The sequence below is a fragment of the Ammospiza caudacuta genome, chromosome 12, assembly GCF_027887145.1.
Source record: "Ammospiza caudacuta isolate bAmmCau1 chromosome 12, bAmmCau1.pri, whole genome shotgun sequence".
NCBI lineage: Eukaryota > Metazoa > Chordata > Aves > Passeriformes > Passerellidae > Ammospiza > Ammospiza caudacuta.
Window position 1 is genome coordinate 21,283,957 of NC_080604.1, and position 18,370 is coordinate 21,302,326.

General features: G+C 51.1%; 1 protein-coding gene across 1 annotated transcript in view; it reads left to right on the top strand.

The window, feature by feature from the left end:
* The window catches only part of ITPR1 (inositol 1,4,5-trisphosphate receptor type 1), a 160,408-nt gene that overhangs the window by 129,255 nt on the left and 12,783 nt on the right, over positions 1-18,370 (top strand). Inside the window, exons 52-59 of the mRNA XM_058813043.1 lie at positions 2,427-2,549; positions 4,994-5,169; positions 5,801-5,965; positions 7,169-7,364; positions 7,851-7,952; positions 9,855-9,994; positions 11,747-11,912; positions 12,850-13,010. Of these exons, the coding sequence (XP_058669026.1) occupies positions 2,427-2,549; positions 4,994-5,169; positions 5,801-5,965; positions 7,169-7,364; positions 7,851-7,952; positions 9,855-9,994; positions 11,747-11,912; positions 12,850-13,010 (1,229 nt within the window). The remainder of the gene's footprint in view (positions 1-2,426; positions 2,550-4,993; positions 5,170-5,800; positions 5,966-7,168; positions 7,365-7,850; positions 7,953-9,854; positions 9,995-11,746; positions 11,913-12,849; positions 13,011-18,370) is intronic.

Sequence of the window (18,370 nt, forward strand, 5' to 3'; positions counted from 1 at the left end):
GCAGGGGGGGGTAAGGCTGGGGAATGCAGCAAGGTTGGACATTGTGAAGGTTGGATTGTAAAGGTCTTTTCCAACCGTAAAGATTCTGTGGAGTTATGGCATCTGTGGGGATGCAGATGTTCAAGAACAAGTTAAAGATGGATTTCTGAATAATTGTAAAGTAGAATTCATCCTTTTTTGGCAAGTAGACTGGCTGACAGGTTGACAAGTCCCTTCCATCCCTGTGATGCTAAAATGTCTGAACACAGGTGCTCTCAAGCACTGATTTTCCCTCAGCTGGGAAATCCCTCAGAATTATATTTTCATTCATAGAGTGCCACCACGTCCCCCAGTAAACCTTTTAGTTCATTTGTTGAATATTTTTGTTGTTGTTCAGCTGAAGGCTGCATGCTGCAGAATGCTCAGTGGGCAGTGCTGGGAATGACCAGCAGGGACCCTGTGAGATGTGAGATGAGGCAGATCCTTCCTGCTGGGCTCAGGGCCTCCATCGGGGAGCACTGAGAGCTGCTCCTGCCCTGGATCCTTCCTGCTGGGCTCAGGGCCTCCATCTGGGAGCACTGAGAGCTGCTCCTGCCCTGGATCCTTCCTGCTGGGCTCAGGGCCTCCATCTGGGAGCACTGAGAGCTGCTCCCTGCCCTGCAGCAGCTCCCCTCCAGCTCCAGGACTGCTCTGGAACCCCCTCGTGGGGCACGTGTGGGACTGCTTCCAGAAATCTGTGAGCTCTGCAAGAAATCTGGGAGTGTGACATCCCAAACCAAGAAATCTGGGAGTGTGACATCCCAAACAAATTGCAGCTTCAGCAGCATCCATATATTCTGTTGGATTTTGTTGTTTGAGTCACTTTGTCTTTGAGGCTGTCTCCCAGCAAGCTGTGAAGGCATCCATCATTAACAACAGGCCACAAATTAGCCAAGATCCACCTGCAGAACTGGAGAATATTTCTTTTTTTATTTTTCCTTTAAAAAACTTGGATCATTTATTCTGTCTCTAATATCCAGGCCTTGCCTGTCCTCTGATTTTTTGCATTTGTGGGGTTGTTTCTCACATTTTCAGTAGTTTATATTGGAGCTGTGACCTCTGGCAGCACTGTGTGTGCTCACATGATGCCAGTTAGAGTTCAACCCTCAAAAAGACTTCTAAAATAAAGATCCATGTACTTCTCCCTTCAGCTCATGGTGCTGGCCCATAATCTGAGCTCCAGAAGTCTCATAATTGTTAATTAAGAATGGAAATGAGCAGCCAAAGCCAGGCAGAAGCACAGCACAGAGAGTCAGTGTCCATCACCAAGGGAAGGTTTAAAGTTAAACCTGGACCTTTATAATCACCCTTATATAATCCCATTTAAATTAATTAAACCTGGTTACACATTCTTCCAGTTAGAAGGAAATTGAGAACATTGAGATATTGTGGAATTCTTTACCCCTCTGTTAGCTGGGGGTGTTAGAGGAGGGGATTTTCTGGAGAGAACTGGTGGCTCCTGCAAGGCTCAGAACTGCTGCATGTTATAAATTATCATTCCCCCCAAAGTCTGCATTTTCAGCTTGTTCCTAAATTTTACTGAGAGCTTTTTCTTTGCTCTCTGGTATCTAAACCAGCTGCCTCCTTCCACCAGGGCAAAACAGTCCTTTCCCTTTGAGAGCATTTTTAATGGAGCTTTTTCACCACTCTAGATTTCAGGAGGACTCAGTTTGCTGTGCAGTAAGCCTGCAGGAGCCAAAATCAGGGGATTTTGCCTGGATGCAGAGGAAATTACTGCAAGGCAGCTTTGCTGGGTTCATGACCACTTCAGCAAAGGAATCTTTCTGCTTTCTGCCTCTTGGTTCTGGCTGAGGGATTATTAAAATTAGGAGTCTTTTTGAGAAGTATTTCTGGGAACATTAAGGATTTAAATGTGCTGTTGGTTGTACACTGAGATGTGCTGAGTCCTTTGCCCCCGGAGCAGAGGGAAGGCCAGGGAGCTTCACCCCCTGCTTATTCTGGGGCTGTTTGGGGCTGTTCTCAGCAGAAAATGAATTTGCAGGTGGCACTGCCTGGTGCAGGTGAGCTGCTGGCAGGGATGGGGCTGGAGCTCATTTTCCTCCCCCAAATTGTTCCTGTGTGACTCTGAGTACAAAGTGTGTTATTAGGGGAGGCCTCAAGTGCTTGATCTCTGCAGTTCCTCAGCTTGTTCTCTTGCTGCTGCTAAACCATGTTGGAAACAGGGATCCTTTGCCTTAAAACACCATCTAGGAAACTTGAAGGGCCCCCAGGATGAAGAATAATTTAAAAAACTTCCAAATTAGCCATTAATATTATTACTTTTGATGCTGTGCTTTTGGGCAAACTGAAAACAAACTTGTTTTGGTGGTGATACATTTTTTTTTATATAGAGACCTCTTATTTTTACTAAACCCTCCATTAAAAAGGAATCATTTTCTCTCTTTCAGCTCAGCCTTTCCTGTACTGGTGTGCTCGGAACATGTCCTTCTGGAGCAGCATTTCCTTCAACCTGGCTGTCCTCATGAACCTGCTCGTGGCATTTTTCTACCCATTCAAGGGAATTCGAGGAGGTACTGATATTTAACCTAAAAAACATGTGAACAAATAAGGTGTAGTGAGCCACATTCTGCTCTCCCCACTCGTGTCTGTGCACTACATCAGTGGGAGAAGGAGAACAGAATTTGGCTTTTGACATTGCCTTGTTTTAAGCTCTGCCGTTCTCTTACTCTTTCTTGAGACATTTTTTAAGGAAAATGTAGAGCCATGCTTTTTCCTAGGGGAAAAAATTACCTGAGACAAACATCCTCCTCTAATTGCTTGACTGTTCTGCTTCAGTCTAAAGTCCTGTAATTAAGGATTGAGCTAAAAATAGGTGAAATGTTGAATGTGTTGTTTTCCTTGAGCTTGCAGTTTATTAATGGCATTTTCCACAAACTTTTCCTGGTGCTCCAGGAGGGCTGTGAGTGCTGGGGGTGGGTGACATTGTCCTGCCTTGCCAGGGGAGCAGTGGCCACAGGAGGATGGGGAAGAGGAGCCCATTCCCAGCATTTTGATAAAACCTCTTCCTCTCCTAGTTAGAATCCAAAAAGTAAAGTAAATAAATACATGTATATCTTATATTTAGCTTAAAAAAAAAAAAGACTCTTCCAAACAGACTGTTTGGGGGAAGTTGTCAGTGTCTTGAATTGCTCAGACACGGTGAACTGAGCAGCTGATGAGCATCTGACAGTAGCAGAAGCTGTAAAACTTCTGACTTGAGGAGCAGAAACAAAACTGGATGCCTGGAATTTGGTGCTGGAATGGTGAGAATTCCAGACAGGCAGAAGTCCCTGCTGGCTGCACGTTCCCTGTGGCTGTGCAGGGAGTCCCAGCAAGGCCCTGGGGTCAGGGTGGGTGCAGCAGGTGAGCAGTGACCACCCTTAGCTCCGCGTGCCAGGACGAGGATGCTGCTCCCAGCCTGGGTGTTCGGGGAGCCCCTGGGAGCCTCACTCACTCCAGGTGTTCCTCACGCCTGCTGCAAGCTGCTGCAGCTCCTGAAAGCAAATGAATTCCCAATAAATCTTGTTTAGATTCTCTAGATAAGTCGGTCCTAAATAAGCTGCTGCACATTTCCTGTGTCCCTCCCCGTGCTGGGGCTTGTTCCCACCCAGTGACTCCGCTGCCAGCTCTGCACCTCGTGCTGTGTGACAGCTCAGGAGCCCAGACTCCCCCAGGCAGCCAAAACAGCTGTTCAACTTTACGCTTATTAACTTTTAATTTCCATCCATCCTCTGCTGTCTTTATTAATCTGCAGTGATTTGGAACAAGATTAAATGGCTGCTCGTGGTAGTCAGATGAGAGTAATATTTCCTAAGCTGCCTGAATTTGGGAGCAGGGAGAAAAGCCCTGGGTGAGGATCTTGCCAGTCAGACACAAGTTCTGAGAGGATGTGCTTGCAGAAGAGCTGCAGAGTGCTGTGAAATTTGGGGGATCTTGCTGTTTTGTCTGTTGAGGAACCAGTTGCTTGAAGGCAAAATTTTTTTAAGTCAGCTTTGAGGAAGAGGTGTCTGCCATTCTGCATCAACCTGGGTAAATGGTGTTTGGGACTGGATATTTTTTATGGCTCTTTCAGGGAAGTGTATTTTTAGCTGCAAGGCTCGGTGTTGTGTAAGCAGCCAGCCTCAGGGGACAGTCTGAATAGACCCAGAAATAGCAAAAGATGCCAAAAGTGAGTGTGAGGGTCTGACCAAAAGCACATCAGGGGCAGTGCCAGGGAGTGTCCTCACCTGCCCAGGCACTGCCTCTGCACAGCACAGGGGCTGCAGAGGCCCTCAGCACTCAGGTGTGAGCACCACAGTGGAGATGCTGTAGCACTTATCACCTGCATAAGGATTTAGTAACGAGTTTGTAATTAAAGGTGCTGCTGTGCCACCAGGGCTGGCTGAACACGGGTGGGTGATGCCCACGCAGGCAGGACCCAGGGCAATGATGGATGATGCCCCACCAAGGCAGGACCCAGGGCAGCGGGTGGGTGATGCCCACCCAGGCAGGACACAGGGCAGTGGGTGGGTGATGCCCACCCAGGCAGGACCCAGGGCAGTGGGTGGGTGATGCCCACCCAGGCAGGACACAGGGCAGTGGGTGGGTGATGCCCCACGCAGGCAGGACCCAGGGCAGTGGGTGGGTGATGCCCACGCAGGCAGGACCCAGGGCAGTGGGTGGGTGATGCCCCACGCAGGCAGGACCCAGGGCAGTGGGTGGGTGATGCCCACGCAGGCAGGACCCAGGGCAGTGGGTGGGTGATGCCCCACGCAGGCAGGACCCAGGGCAATGATGGATGATGCCCCACCAAGGCAGGACCCAGGGCAGTGGGTGGGTGATGCCCCACGCAGGCAGGACCCAGGGCAGTGGGTGGGTGATGCCCACGCAGGCAGGACCCAGGGCAGTGGGTGGGTGATGCCCACGCAGGCAGGACCCAGGGCAGTGCTCTGGTGGGTTTGGAGGTGCAGCAATGGTGTGTTCTGCCTCTGCCCAGGCACGCTGGAGCCCCACCTGTCGGGGCTGCTGTGGACAGCCATGCTCATCTCCCTGGCCATTGTCATCGCGCTGCCCAAGCCCCACGGCATCCGCGCCCTCATCGCCTCCACCATCCTGCGCCTCATCTTCTCCGTGGGGCTGCAGCCCACCCTCTTCCTGCTGGGAGCCTTCAATGTAAGCACCCAGGGGGCCTCTCTGAACCCCTCTGCCCCTGATGGCAGGGTTCCTTACCTCTGTGTGAAGGCATGGAACAGAAATAGCCTGGGACACGGTGGTGAGAGGAGTAATTCCCTCCTTGGGCTGCTCCTCACACAAGGGCTCTGAGTTGCTCGTTTAATCCTGGCTCCCCAGGCTGCAGACAGAGCTCTGAGGTTTTGCTCAGTGTAGGAACAGCTCCAGCTTCACACAGGCATGGGGAGGAGTCTGTGACCTAAAGCACGAGGTTATTCACCCACAGTGCCTCAGTGTCTATGGGGTTGTGTGAGGCTCACAAAACGATGCACTGTGAGTCTGATGGGGGGAGCTGGGAAGGGGCTCAGCCTGGACAAAAGGAGGGTCAGGAGGGACACACAGCTCCTGACAGGAGCTGGGGGATTTGGGATCTGCTCTCAGGGAACAGGGACAGGAGGAGAGGGAGCGGCCTCAGGGTGGGCTGGGGAGGCACAGGGGGGACAGCAGCAGGAATTTCTTAATGGTCAAACATTGGAAAGGATTGCCCAACAAAGTGCCTAGTTGCCTCCAGCTTGAAAAAAACCAATCTGTTTTCTCTGATACTGTACCTAATTTATGGTTGATCTTCCCTTAGGTTTGTAATAAAATCATTTTCCTGATGAGTTTTGTGGGTAACTGCGGAACCTTCACGCGAGGGTACAAGGCCATGATCATGGACGTGGAGTTCCTCTACCACCTGCTGTACCTGCTCATCTGTGCCCTGGGGCTCTTCGTGCACGAGTTCTTCTACAGCCTCTTGGTGGGTGCTTGCTTGGCCCTCAGAACATCTTCTGCTCTGTTGGTGAAGTCCCATCTTGGGCATATGCAGGAACATTTCTGCTTTTCTGTGGGAAGCTGTTGCACAGACACTGGGAAGAGCCACAGACTGGAGGTTTTCTTTAGGAGAAGTTACCTAGGGAGACAGCAGGACTCCTGCCACATCCCTCTGCTGATGTGTGACTTCTTGCACAGATAGGGAGAGGACATGGGGGGATGGATTTAAACCAAAGATGAGAGATTTAGATGAGATATGAGGAAGAAATCCTTCCCTGGGAGGGTGGGCAGCCCTGGCACAGGTGCCCAGAGCAGCTGTGGCTGCCCCTGGATCCCTGGCAGTGCCCAAGGCCAGGCTGGACATTGGGGCTGGCAGCACCTGGGACAGTGGAGGTGTCCCTGCCATGGGGCAGAATGAGATGTGCTGTGATGCTTTGCTGTGTTGTTACCAATAATGTGGCACAGTGTCTGTGCTTTCTGAGAGCTGGATGACTCTGGAGTGTCTCCGTGGCTGAGCCAGGCTCCAGCCCTCACAGATGGACACACATCCTGGCACACATTCCCTCTCTCTGGGGTGGGATTCACCTTGCACAGCACAGTGCTTCTAGAATAGCACTGAAGGAGGGGATCTGGTGGTGGTGGTGGTGATGTGTCAGTGTTGAAGCAAAGCTGAATCCCATTCAGAAGAGGCTGGTTTTGTGGCTTTGGTTGGTGTTTGCCACATCCTCTGGTACCTGAGCTGGTTATTTGCTGTGTTCATGGAGGTCCAGTTTAACAAATACCTGTCTGTGATCCACCAGGATCACAGCCACAACCTGGGCTCTGCTGTGGCTTGTCCCAGACTCAGTGAAAAATGAAGGAAACAGCAGAGAAATCTAAACACAGATTTTGGGGGGAAAAATATCACTTATTTAATTAAATGCTCAGTAAATGAAGATTTCAAGAAAACAGCAAATTGCAATTTTTGCAGTGAGCTGTTTGGAGGCTGTGAGGGGGCAGATAATACTATAAATTAAAGCCAGGCAGCAGCCTGTGCTGGCAGCCTGGTGCATGCCTAGCACCAAAGCAGGAACACCTGGGCTGCTGGCCAGGCTGCTGCAGGGAGGGCACAGCTGCCTCAGGGTGCTGGGGCCACGACAGGTGCCAGCAGTGCTGCTGGTGCCCCACGTGCTGCCGTGGCTGTCCCCAGCTCTTTGACCTGGTGTACCGGGAGGAGACGCTGCTCAACGTCATCAAGAGCGTGACGCGCAACGGGCGCTCCATCATCCTGACGGCCGTGCTCGCCCTCATCCTGGTCTACCTCTTCTCCATCGTGGGCTACCTCTTCTTCAAGGACGACTTCATCCTGGAAGTGGACAAGCTGCCCAACGAGACCCTGCTGCCAGGTCGGTGCCAGCTGCTCCTTCCCCTGGGTTGTGTTAATGGGTTCTTGTTCCCCAGGGCATGGACGGGACGAGGGGAATGAGCTCCAGGTGGGACAGCAGCAGGAATTTCTCCATGGAAAGGGTGCTCAGGCCTTGGAAGGGGCTGCCCAGGCAGGTTTGGAGTGCCCATCCCTGGAGGTACCCAAATAAGACCTGGATGTGGCATTCAGTGCTCTGGGCTGGGGCACCAGCCACTAAATGAAGAATCTTGGAGTTCTTTTCCAACCTCAGTGAATCTGGGATTCTGGGAAATAAAGGTTTTGTGTTGAATTTAAAACCATGGAATGTGTAAATCAGGAAGTAAGTGTGCCCTTCTAAACTCTAGGGTAAGGTACTGCTCTAAATGCCTTGTAGTTGCACACTGAGTGTGATGGGGAGCCCCAGTACCTGAGGAGTCACCTTGCAGGGTGTTGGAGCATCCTTTGATGCAGCATTTTGTGGTTTCAGATCGCACAGAGCCCGGTGAGACCATGACTGGGGAGTTCCTCTACTCAGATGTGTGCAAGGCAGGCAGCAGTGAGAACTGCTCCTCCATCATCCCCTCGGACCGTGAGTACCTCCCTGGGATTCCTAACTCACCCTGAGCTTGCACTCTTTCTTTACTTAATCACCTTCAATTAAAATGACTTCTTTAGAAAATCCTATGCAATAAATTTGAGAACAAAGCTATCACGAGATTAACTTGAGATAGGATTAATTTAGGCCAGCAGCATAACTAACATCTGTTAGATGAAGTGACTAAAGCAGAGAAACTTACAACTAAACCAGACTTCATAAAACACTGCCATACTCTTTAATTTTCTGCATCAATTGCAGAAGGAAGAGATGCAGTTTGCCTCTTTGCAAAGTTTATTATTTTAAAACATGAGGCTATTAAATGTGATCTCAGAAGATAATGCCCTGTGAAATATGGTTTATTGGCAGCATTGTTCTGTCTCAAACTAAGGAAACTTTTAATATCATGGCAGGAAGTGCTCGATGGATTAAGTAGACAGGGATAGGTTGGGGAGCTTTGGAGATCAAGAAAGTGAGATATTACCTGGGTATTGAAATATTTCAGTTTTATTTCTAGAAAATGTAATTTCCATGTGGGAGATTTATGGTGCTGGCTGGGAGGGGCAGACAGAACATCCCAGTTTCTCTGGGAAGGAAAGCTCTTGCATGGTCAATGATGGCCACCAGCCCTGCTCACAGGAGCAGAGGCTCTGCTTGGCTCAGGGGTCCTCTCTGGGGCAGTAAAATTCAGCCTTGCTGCAGGAAAAGCTGCTTCTCTCAGCTCCTCTCTGGCTGCAGGAAGGAAAGCTCAGGGATGTTTTTGTATCACAAATAATCAGAATAATTCCAGGGTCCTGTGTGCTCAGGGGTGTTCCTGGTGCCCATATTTGGCCACTGCTCTCGGGTTTTGGGTATTCAGGGCTGCACAGGGCGGCCTGTGGGAGGGTGGGATCTGCTCAGGAGCGTTTCTGGGAGATGTTTAATGGGTACAGGGGAGTGTGTGACATTAGGGAGTGGATTTTAGCAGCTCTGCAAGTGAAGCAGTGAAGTTGGAGCCTGGAGCTGAGCGAAGAGAAGGTCAGGAGAGGTGTGCTGCTTTTCTGGCACGACGCTGTTTCCACAAGCAGTGATCTTTTAGCCATTTGAAAGCTCCGAGTGGAAGTTGCCATTTTGAGTGCAGCCCAAAGGCTGTGCAATCTGTCAGGCACCAGGGGAGAGTGGAAGAGGCAACACTTTGTCCTCGGAGCTGTCAGAAAGCTCGGGTTCTGTATAAACAGGCATCTGCTGAGCTGAGCTGTGCATGAGAGCAGGCATGCAGAGAGATTGCACCCAGTCACAGGCAGCAGCCCAGGCACAAGGGAAAATGGTGGTGGGGAGAGGAGGGCAGGGAGGAGATCTGCTCCCAGGGGGCTCTGGAATGGGTCCAGGGAGGTTTTGGGGTGAGGAGGGGTCTGGAGCATCTCCCCTATGGGCAGAGACTGTTCAGGGCCTGTTTAGTCCAGGGAAGACTGGGAGGGGATCCCATCAATCCTCACAATATCCCCAGGGGCTGTCAGAGAATGGCTTCAGACCCTTCCCAGTGACGGGACAGGGAGCAGTGGCCATAAACCAAAACAGGTTCTGCCTCAGCATGAGGAAGAGCTTCTCTCCATGGAGGGGGCAGAGCCCTGGAGCAGCTGCCCAGGGAGTTGTGGCGTTTCCCTCTCTGGGGACATCCCAACCCCACCTGGATGTTCTGTGTCACTGCTCCAGGTGACCCTGCTGGGCAGGGGCTGGATGAGTGAGGTTCCCCCCAACCCACACTGTTTGTGATTGATTATTTGGGAAATGAGCCACAGGGACCTGCAGCACAGGCTGGCAGTGTGAGGGGGGAGAGAGCACAGCCAGCAAAGAATGGAGAGGAGGATCTAGAGCTAATCTTGGCTCTAAACGTGTCTCTGCTTGCTGTGTTCCCAGAGCTGCTCACCGAGGAGCTGGAGGAAGAGAACAAGGAGCATACGTGCGAGACGCTGCTGATGTGCATTGTTACTGTTCTGAGTCACGGGCTCAGGAGCGGGGGTGGAGTAGGTGATGTGCTCAGGAAACCTTCCAAAGAGGTAAATCACCAGGGCTGGGGGTGGAGAGTGCTGCCGAGCTCTGCTGGGAGAGCGGGTGTGCTCTGCTCTGAATGCACAGGGGGACATCTCTGGGGGTGACATCTCTGGGGGTGACATCCCTTGGGGGGACGTCAGAGGGGCTGAGACATCCCTGGGGGTGACATCAGAGGGGGTGACATCAGAGGGGGTGACATCCCTGGGGTGACATCTCTGGGGGTGACATCTCTGGGGGTGACATCTCTGGGGGTGACATCTCTGGGGGTGACATCCCTGGGGTGACATCCCTGGGGGTCACATCCCTGGGGTGACATCCCTGGGGGTGACATCTCTGGGGGTGACATCCCTGGGGGTGACATCCCTCGGGTGACATCCCTGGGGTGACATCCCTGGGGGTCACATCCCTGGGGTGACATCCCTGGGGGTGACATCTCTGGGGGTGACATCCCTGGGGGTGACATCCCTCGGGTGACATCCCTGGGGTGACATCCCTGGGGGTGACATCCCTGGGGTGACATCCCTGGGGTCCCACTGAGCTCCAGGCACCCCTCCCAGGCTCTCATCACTTCTGGGCTGTCCAGAGAGCAGCATGGGGGAGCAGCAGTGTGAGCTGGAGCTGAGGAGCTGCAGGAAGGAGATGGGCACAGAGCAGTGAGGGAGGAGCCTGAGGAGCTCAGGGGATGCTGTGCTGGCTGCTGGGTGCCAGGGGCAGCATCCCTGGGGAGAGGCAGTGTGTGAGATGGGAGGGAGGAGAGGACAGGGACCAGGCTGGGCTGGTGGGAGTGTGGGGGAGGAAGGATGATGAGGTTTGGAGCTGTCATCGGAGTGAGGACCAGGATAAGCCGCAGGAATTTTCCATAACACCCCTCTGGCTCCCCCTCTGACTGCTGTTTCAGCTTTTGTGTCCATCAGTTAGGAAGAAATCCTATTCTGTCAGGGTGGGCAGCCCTGGCAGAGGTGCCCAGAGCAGCTGTGGCTGCCCCTGGATCCCTGGCAGTGCCCAAGGCCAGGCTGGACATTGGGGCTGGAGCACCTGGGACAGTGGGAGGGGTCCCTGGATGGGATTTAGGGTCCCATCCCACCCATTCTACCATTCTGTGCTGGTTCTGTGATCTGAGGCTCAGGCTGTCACTCCCAAAGCCACACTGGGGGCAGCATTTTTTTGTTTTACCTGACGTTTCAAAGATTTTTTCTTAAACTTAGCCTTCAAAGTTACTTAATTCTTAATAATAAGTTTGGCACTTGACTGGCAGCCTGATTGTGAAAATGGGGGCTGGATATTTTGGATATTCAGGCCTGCAATAAATGTGGAATGTGCACTGAAAGGTCCAGCTTACATGGCTATTAAATGCAATTAATGATATTAAATTCCAGTTAAAAAGTTAATGGTCCCCACTGCTCCTCTGTTGATACACTGTAGATTAATATAAGGATGTAATTTGGAAGGGCTTCAGGGAGGGCTGAGAACAATCTTCAGTGAGTGACAGAAGAGTTTTTCTCTTGTGAAAGTGAGAGAAGTCCAAAATCTTGGACACAGGAAGAGCAGCTCTGCAGAGATCCCACACTGGAGCTGACTGATTTGGCTTTTCTTTCAGTGATTTTTGCATTTTAGTTTCATTTAATGTTTTGAGTTGTGAGTTCCCCTTGGAGAGCATCACAGGGGAGAACCTCAGGCAAAGGGGTGTGGGGCAGGGTGGTAATAAGGGTGAGGTGTACCTAATTGGGCTGTTAATAATTCCAAAATGTACCTTGCAGGAACCTCTCTTTGCTGCTAGAGTGATCTATGATCTGTTGTTCTTCTTCATGGTCATCATCATCGTCCTGAACCTGATTTTTGGGGTGATCATTGACACCTTTGCTGATCTAAGGAGTGAAAAACAGAAGAAAGAAGAAATTTTAAAAACAACTTGCTTTATTTGTGGTAAGTGTGGAGACACCCTTAACAAGAAGGGGTTACTCTGGGTAAGGCAGGGAGAGCTGCAAGCTCAGAGGAAAAAGCCCTGAATTGCTGCTGTTCCTGCTGGCATTGCTCAGTTCATGTTCCTGGGCACCACGTGCACTGCAGCTTGGCAGCAGGAGCAGATGGGCAATGCTCTGGATGCCATTTTCCCTCCAGACTCCAGCTCTAGCTTCCCCTCTGCCCCCAAGAGCAGCTTCCTCTGGGAGCAGGAGGGGTTTTTGTGAGCAGTCATTTCTTCCAAGCGTGCTGTGGAGCTTTTCCCACCAGCAGGTTGGGAGTGGAGGTGCTGGGCTGACTGACACAGTCCTGCCATGTTGCATAACACGCAGCCTGACGGGGGAACCTTTGGAAATTTGCTGCAAAGCAAACGTCGCTTTTGCTATCAGTTTGCCCAAAAATAGGAGATGTGTTATGAAATCCAACTAACTGCTTGCTACGGGGTTGTTGCCTTTTTTAACCAGTATTTTTTCTGTTATGTATGATAAATATAAGCAGTACTTGTTACACTTTACTCTCTCTTCCTTCTCTTCCTCCTCTTCTTCTCTTTCTTGTCTGACCTTTTTTCCTCTCCTTTCTCTTCTCCTTTCTCCTTTCTCTTCTCCTTTCTCCTTTCTCCTTTCTCCTTTCTCCTTTCTCCTTTCTCCTTTCTCCTTTCTCCTTTCTCCTTTCTCCTTTCTCCTTTCTCTTCCTCCCTCCCCTCCTTCCTTCTCTCCTTCCCTCCCTCCTTCCTTCTCTCCCTGGGTGTTTGTCACATTTTATGCTGATATTCAGTGTCCATTCCAGAATGACTGTGACTTGCAGAAGTGCAGCAGACTTTAGAAGCCAGTTTTGTCCTAGAGCTGATTTTCCTGGTCCCCAGCTGGCAAACACTCATGGTTCTCCCTGTGTCCTCTCACAGGTTTGGAGAGAGATAAGTTTGACAACAAGACAGTGACCTTTGAAGAGCACATTAAGGAGGAGCACAACATGTGGCACTATTTGTGCTTTATTGTCTTGGTGAAAGTCAAAGATTCCACAGAATACACAGGACCAGAGAGCTATGTGGCAGAAATGATCAAGGTGAGTTTGGAGTTTTGCTTTTTTATTTCCCTAGATTAGACCAATCCAGTGGAATATTGGCTTCAGTGCTCTGTATTGTATTTAATTTATTTTGTAAATGTACCTGTGACTTCCCAGCCTCCAGAGCACTCTGTGTGTGTGCTGGAGTAGGTGACAGTGAGTGGTGACAGCCAGGTACTCCCCATGGCTTGGATCAGGGGAAGAGAAGCTGTTCTGCCTTAAATTCACATTTAGGGGGAGTATTTTCAAGCTGGTGGAAGTATCTGAAGCACAACCAACAGGTTATAACCTGTCCTGCTATAAATATCTCCAACTGACTTGTAGGATTTGTTGTCATATGATTTGAGCTTATTATTGTGAAAATCTACAATTAATGTCTCCTCAATTGGAAGGGCTTTTAATGAGAGAATTAAAAGGCTCCTCTCTGCCAAGCTGCAGGTTCAGAGCTCCTGGAATTACATCCGAAGCCCAGTCACTAATTTGTGTCTTCTGGCCGGGGAGCAAAAGCTGTTTGATTTACAGTATTTCAGTGTGATTTCTTTAGAGCAGAGCACTTTGTGCCTCCCCTCCCTGAGCCGCTGGGGGTTCCAGCTCCCTGGGGTGGCTCTGCAATGCCCCGAGCCCTCTCCCAGGTCAGACGTGTTATTCTGGGGTCACCAAAGCGCCCGTCCTGCTTCTCCCTCAGTAATGAGGGCTTAAAGCAATCTTGTGAGCAGTCACCTGATGGGGGATTAGCACAGTGAGATAACCAAGTGCATCACTGCTGCTTTCCAGCCTGCCTGATTATTTTGCTCCCTTCCTTTATCCCCCCGCAGCACGCATGACTTCAGGGGGGAACTCTCAACTTCTGAAGGGCTTTTGCTTCTTAAAGACAATTTTGTGTTGTGCCTTTGCTTCTCAAAGATGAATTTGTGCTGTGTTTGTGTTGTTTTTAAAACCAGTTTAAAGAAAGTTTCAGTTGGCAACCGATTCGTTATTTCAGATGAACGGCTTGGATTAGATAAGAAGCAAAAATTTGTCACTGAATATGTTTGCATGAAGCACAAAAACTGGAGAACTTTTATGAGAATTCCCATTCATTAAGTGTCAGCAAGGGCTAATTACTGTGTGTGCATGGGAGTAGGGATAAATTATGCATAGCCAGAGTGTCTCATGCAGATGCAATTTTATGTAACCATAGGTAGAGCTTTGGATGTGTCTGTAGTTGGGGTTTGCATTTCATGAGCCAGTTTTAAATGAAGATCTGAGAGCAGGGCTCAGTGAGGGCTGGTGAATGTGGGGTGTACCTGTGGGAGTGTGGAACAGGCAGGAAATGTGGATTTCACCTCAGTGCCTGGCACCATCCTGCCCCAGGCTCAGGCTGCTGTGCCCTGGCTCTGGAGTCCTCTGCAGTCCATGGATTCCTGAGCAGCCATTTGGCAAAGCTCACTCTGAAAATCAATTTCTTCCCGGTGTCCTTTAACATTAGAGCTTCCTTTTCTGCCCTGAAATCTGGGTGTAAAACATGGGGAATCTGTTTTTATACCGGACCTGTTTTAGATGCTGCTGGAGGAGCCAGAAGTGGGTTTTTTCCCATTTAAGGTGGTTTTAGGGATAATTTGGGTGGGGCCTGCTTCATGTGTTCCTCAAGCTTTCTGTGCTCACAGAATCCCAGATTGGTTTGGGTTGGAGGGACCTCAAAGCCCATCCAGTGCCACTCCTGCCATGGCAGGGACACCTTCACTGCCCCAGGTGCTCCAGGCTGCCCTTGGGCACTGCCAGGGATGGGGACCCTCCAACCTCTTGGGCAAAATCCCGCGAATGCAGAGTGACGGACCGAGGAAAGCTTTAAATTCAGTCAATTCCATGAGTGCCAAGGCAGAGATTCACGGTGGAGGCGCTGCCTTGGGAGCCCCCAGCCTCTCTGGGCAGCCTCCTTGGGGCACGGCTGGCTTTGGAGGGGATTTTCCTCCCGTGTTTCCGACTGAAGGTGGCACTGTAACATCTTGGATGGTGGCAGAGATGGGGCATGTCCTGCCGGGCTGGCAGTGCGTGGGACCAGCGCTCGGCTGCTGCTGGACCCCATTTCAGGAGCTGGGATAGGAGGCAGCATGTGCTTCAAGTCCCCCTGGAGATGGCAGAACACACCTCAAACGTTTCACCCGTGCTCTGACTCCCAGCAAAATGCCTGCAGAATGCTCTTGGGTTTCTGCCCCTCGGTAAATGAAAGAAAAAAATTAAGAAAATACAGTTTTAAAATTTGCCTTTGTTATTTAGTGTTTGTGGGCTGTTCTGACGCTACAGACCAGTAAAGAAAAAAATTAAATAATTTAGGACACTTAAATTATATCCACTGTCAGTTTGTGAGCTGCTTCCAGTGCTGCTTGTACAGTGCTTTAAGGATATTTGAAGCATTGTGGTATCAAAAGAATTCTGGACAATTTCATTTATGCAGTTAGTGAATATTCAGGCACCTTTAAGAGTGATCTTGAATTTTGTTGCTTTCTTGTCTGAAAATAATGTGTGTGGAAAGGCATTCCCACTGTACTGGGGATGGCAGAGCTGGATCTGGCCCATAGCGTTCATCCTGCACCCTTCACGATCCTGGCCCCACATTAAAAGAAATTGTAGCCTTGAAAATCAATTATTAACTACAATTCCTTAGTGAATTTTATATTTCTTCACAGACAGAAGCTCATTAAGTTCAAACACATCACGAGGAAAGAAGTCAACAGGTGCACTGGGAAATAGAGTTGAGTTTAGGGCACTGAAGACTGATCAAAAAATCAAAATTAAAAAACCTGTCAGTGATCTGACCTGAGCAGCCTGGGCTGGTGGGAGGTGTCCCTGCCCAGTGAGATGAGCTCTAAGGTCCCTTCTGACCCAAACCAGTCTGGGATTCTGTAAAATGAAATCTGTTAACTGTTCTGGCAGTGCTGCTGTGCCTCTGTCACTCTCCCTGCCATAGCCCTGTTCTGGCACCAGTTTGGGGCTGGTGGTGGCTCTGGATCTGGACTGGTTTGGTTCAGTCCCATGCAGGGCCAGGCTGCCCTGGGCTTGTAGCTGCAGGTCCAGGCTGCTGATGGAGGCTGGAATTCCTGCTGCTGTAAACAGGGATGATATTCCCTTTCATCAGGAGGGCAGCTGTGCCTGCTGCCACAGATGATGTCAAACTCGGGCTATCTCAGGAATCTGTGCTGGGAATGGCTGGGGATGCTCAGGGAACGAATGGGGCTGCAGGGCTGGGGTGGGGGGAGCTGAGGCTGTGCACACCCCACTGCTGCCCTGAGCTGCCCCTGCCCTGCATCCCCTGCCCTGAGCCACCCTGCATCCCCTGCCCTGCTGCCCCTGCCCTGAGCCACCCTGCATCCCCTGCCCTGCATCCCCTGCCCTGCTGCCCTGAGCCACCCTGCTGCCCCTGCCCTGCATCCCCTGCCCTGAGCCACCCTGCATGCCCTGCCCTGCATGCCCTGCCCTGCATCCCCTGCCCTGCATCCCCTGCCCTGCTGCCCTGAGCCACCCTGCTGCCCCTGCCCTGCATCCCCTGGCCTGAGCTGCCCTGCATCCTCTGCCCTGCATCCCTGCCCTAAGCCACCCTGCATCCCCTGCCCTGCATCCCCTGCCCTGCTGCCCCTGCCCTGAGCCACCCCCTAATATCAGTTTAATGGCACAGACAGTGCTGTGGATGTGGGAAGCATCTCTTAGTGGCAGAGATGATGTTCAGCTCCTGGTGTTTGTGCAGCTCTGCTGGCCAGAGCAGGATGTTAGGGTTAGCATTATGTGTGTGCTCCATCCTGCAGAGACAGGGGCTGGCTCCGTGCTTGGAGCATGGGGAAGGATGCTGAGGGTGCCTCCCGTGATTCCCAGGAACAAAGGCCCCGGTTCTGGAGGCTCTGCAGTCACTAGGAAGATCAGGTGATGTCTGAATAACACCCTGTGTGTGGGAGGTGGGGGGATCCACTTATCGCCTTGGCCAGACATTGACATCCACACCCAGATGACTCATGTGAACTCCGTGCAACTCCCTGCAGATTAGTTCATTTAAATGTCTTATCTTCCCATCCTGGCTCGAGAATTCCTCCTGGAGGTCTGGCCTCTGCCTGCATTGCTGTGGCAGCCTGGGCGGCCCTGCCAGCCCAGCTGTCACCGGGGCCCTGGCAGGGCTGTGCCACAGCCGGCTGTGTGCAGGCATTTAGAATATGTCACATCTCTCACTCTGCAGCTCGCTAAGGAGAAAACCACACAGGCACCGGGGGCTGTGTGCATTCCTGAGCTGTCTGCAGGCAGCTGCATGGGCTGTCACAGCGCAGACAAATATTTGCATGCCCGACTCTGCATCCCCTGCTCTGCACCTCGAGCAGCCTGGGCTGGCGGGGGCTGTGCATGCAGATGTGCTCATTAAAAAGTAAAGGCTGCTTTGGAACAGTTAGCCTGGATCTTCGTGAGTAGCCCCTGCAGTTCCCCTTTGTTTTCAATCCAGGCAGGATCTGTGTCATTAGCAGCCTTTATTGCAGAAATGAGGCAGAGGTGGCACAATTGCCCAAGCTCCATGATCGAGGGCACTGAGTTCCAAATCTGGGTTGTGTTGTCATTGAAAAGGAACCATTTACAAATAGGAGTGGTGGCACAGGTAGCCTTAAAGGAATTTGGAATAGGAATGAAGGTTACAGATTTCCCTTTGTGCCTTAGCTAACATCTGTGTACAAAGCTGGGGATTTAAGTATATTATTGGGCTTTTTCCTTGGTGTCCTGAGCTCTGTCCTGTGAAGGAAAGTGTTTCTGATTCTGGGTTTGAGTGACTGCTGCCAAGGCACAGCCTCCTGGTAAGCAAAGACGAGATTCCATCAGTGTCAGGCTTTTAAATCGCCTCCTTTCAGAAGTGCAGGTGTGACTTGGAGCCTTTCCCAGGGAGTTATCCAGCAGGGACACTCACTGTGCTCTGAACCCCAGCAGGAAGGTGGCGTTCAGCAGTGGTGGTGGCTTTGAGGAGTGTCCCAGGCTCTCCACGAAACCCAGTTCAGCTGCAGATGGCCAGGACTGGCTTGGCACTGCAGCACCCCAGGAATGATGAGGGCACACCAGGATACTTCCAACCCAAAGCATTCCAAAAGGCCCTTAATGATTGCAGCACTCGTGAAAGACATATGGACACGAAATTGCAGTCTGAGAAAGTGTTGGAAACGTAGTTATGTTCATCTGTCACTCGTGCCTGGAAATCCTGTACTTCAGGCAGAGTCAAATAGGAGAGATTTGTCATATCAATATTGAGCAAAGCAGCTGCAGACACAGGGGTGAGCAGCCCGTGCAAATGACTGGGTTACAGATGAGGAAATTGGGGTTTTGGGGCTACCAGTCACCGTGCTACCGGTGCAGGCTGGGAG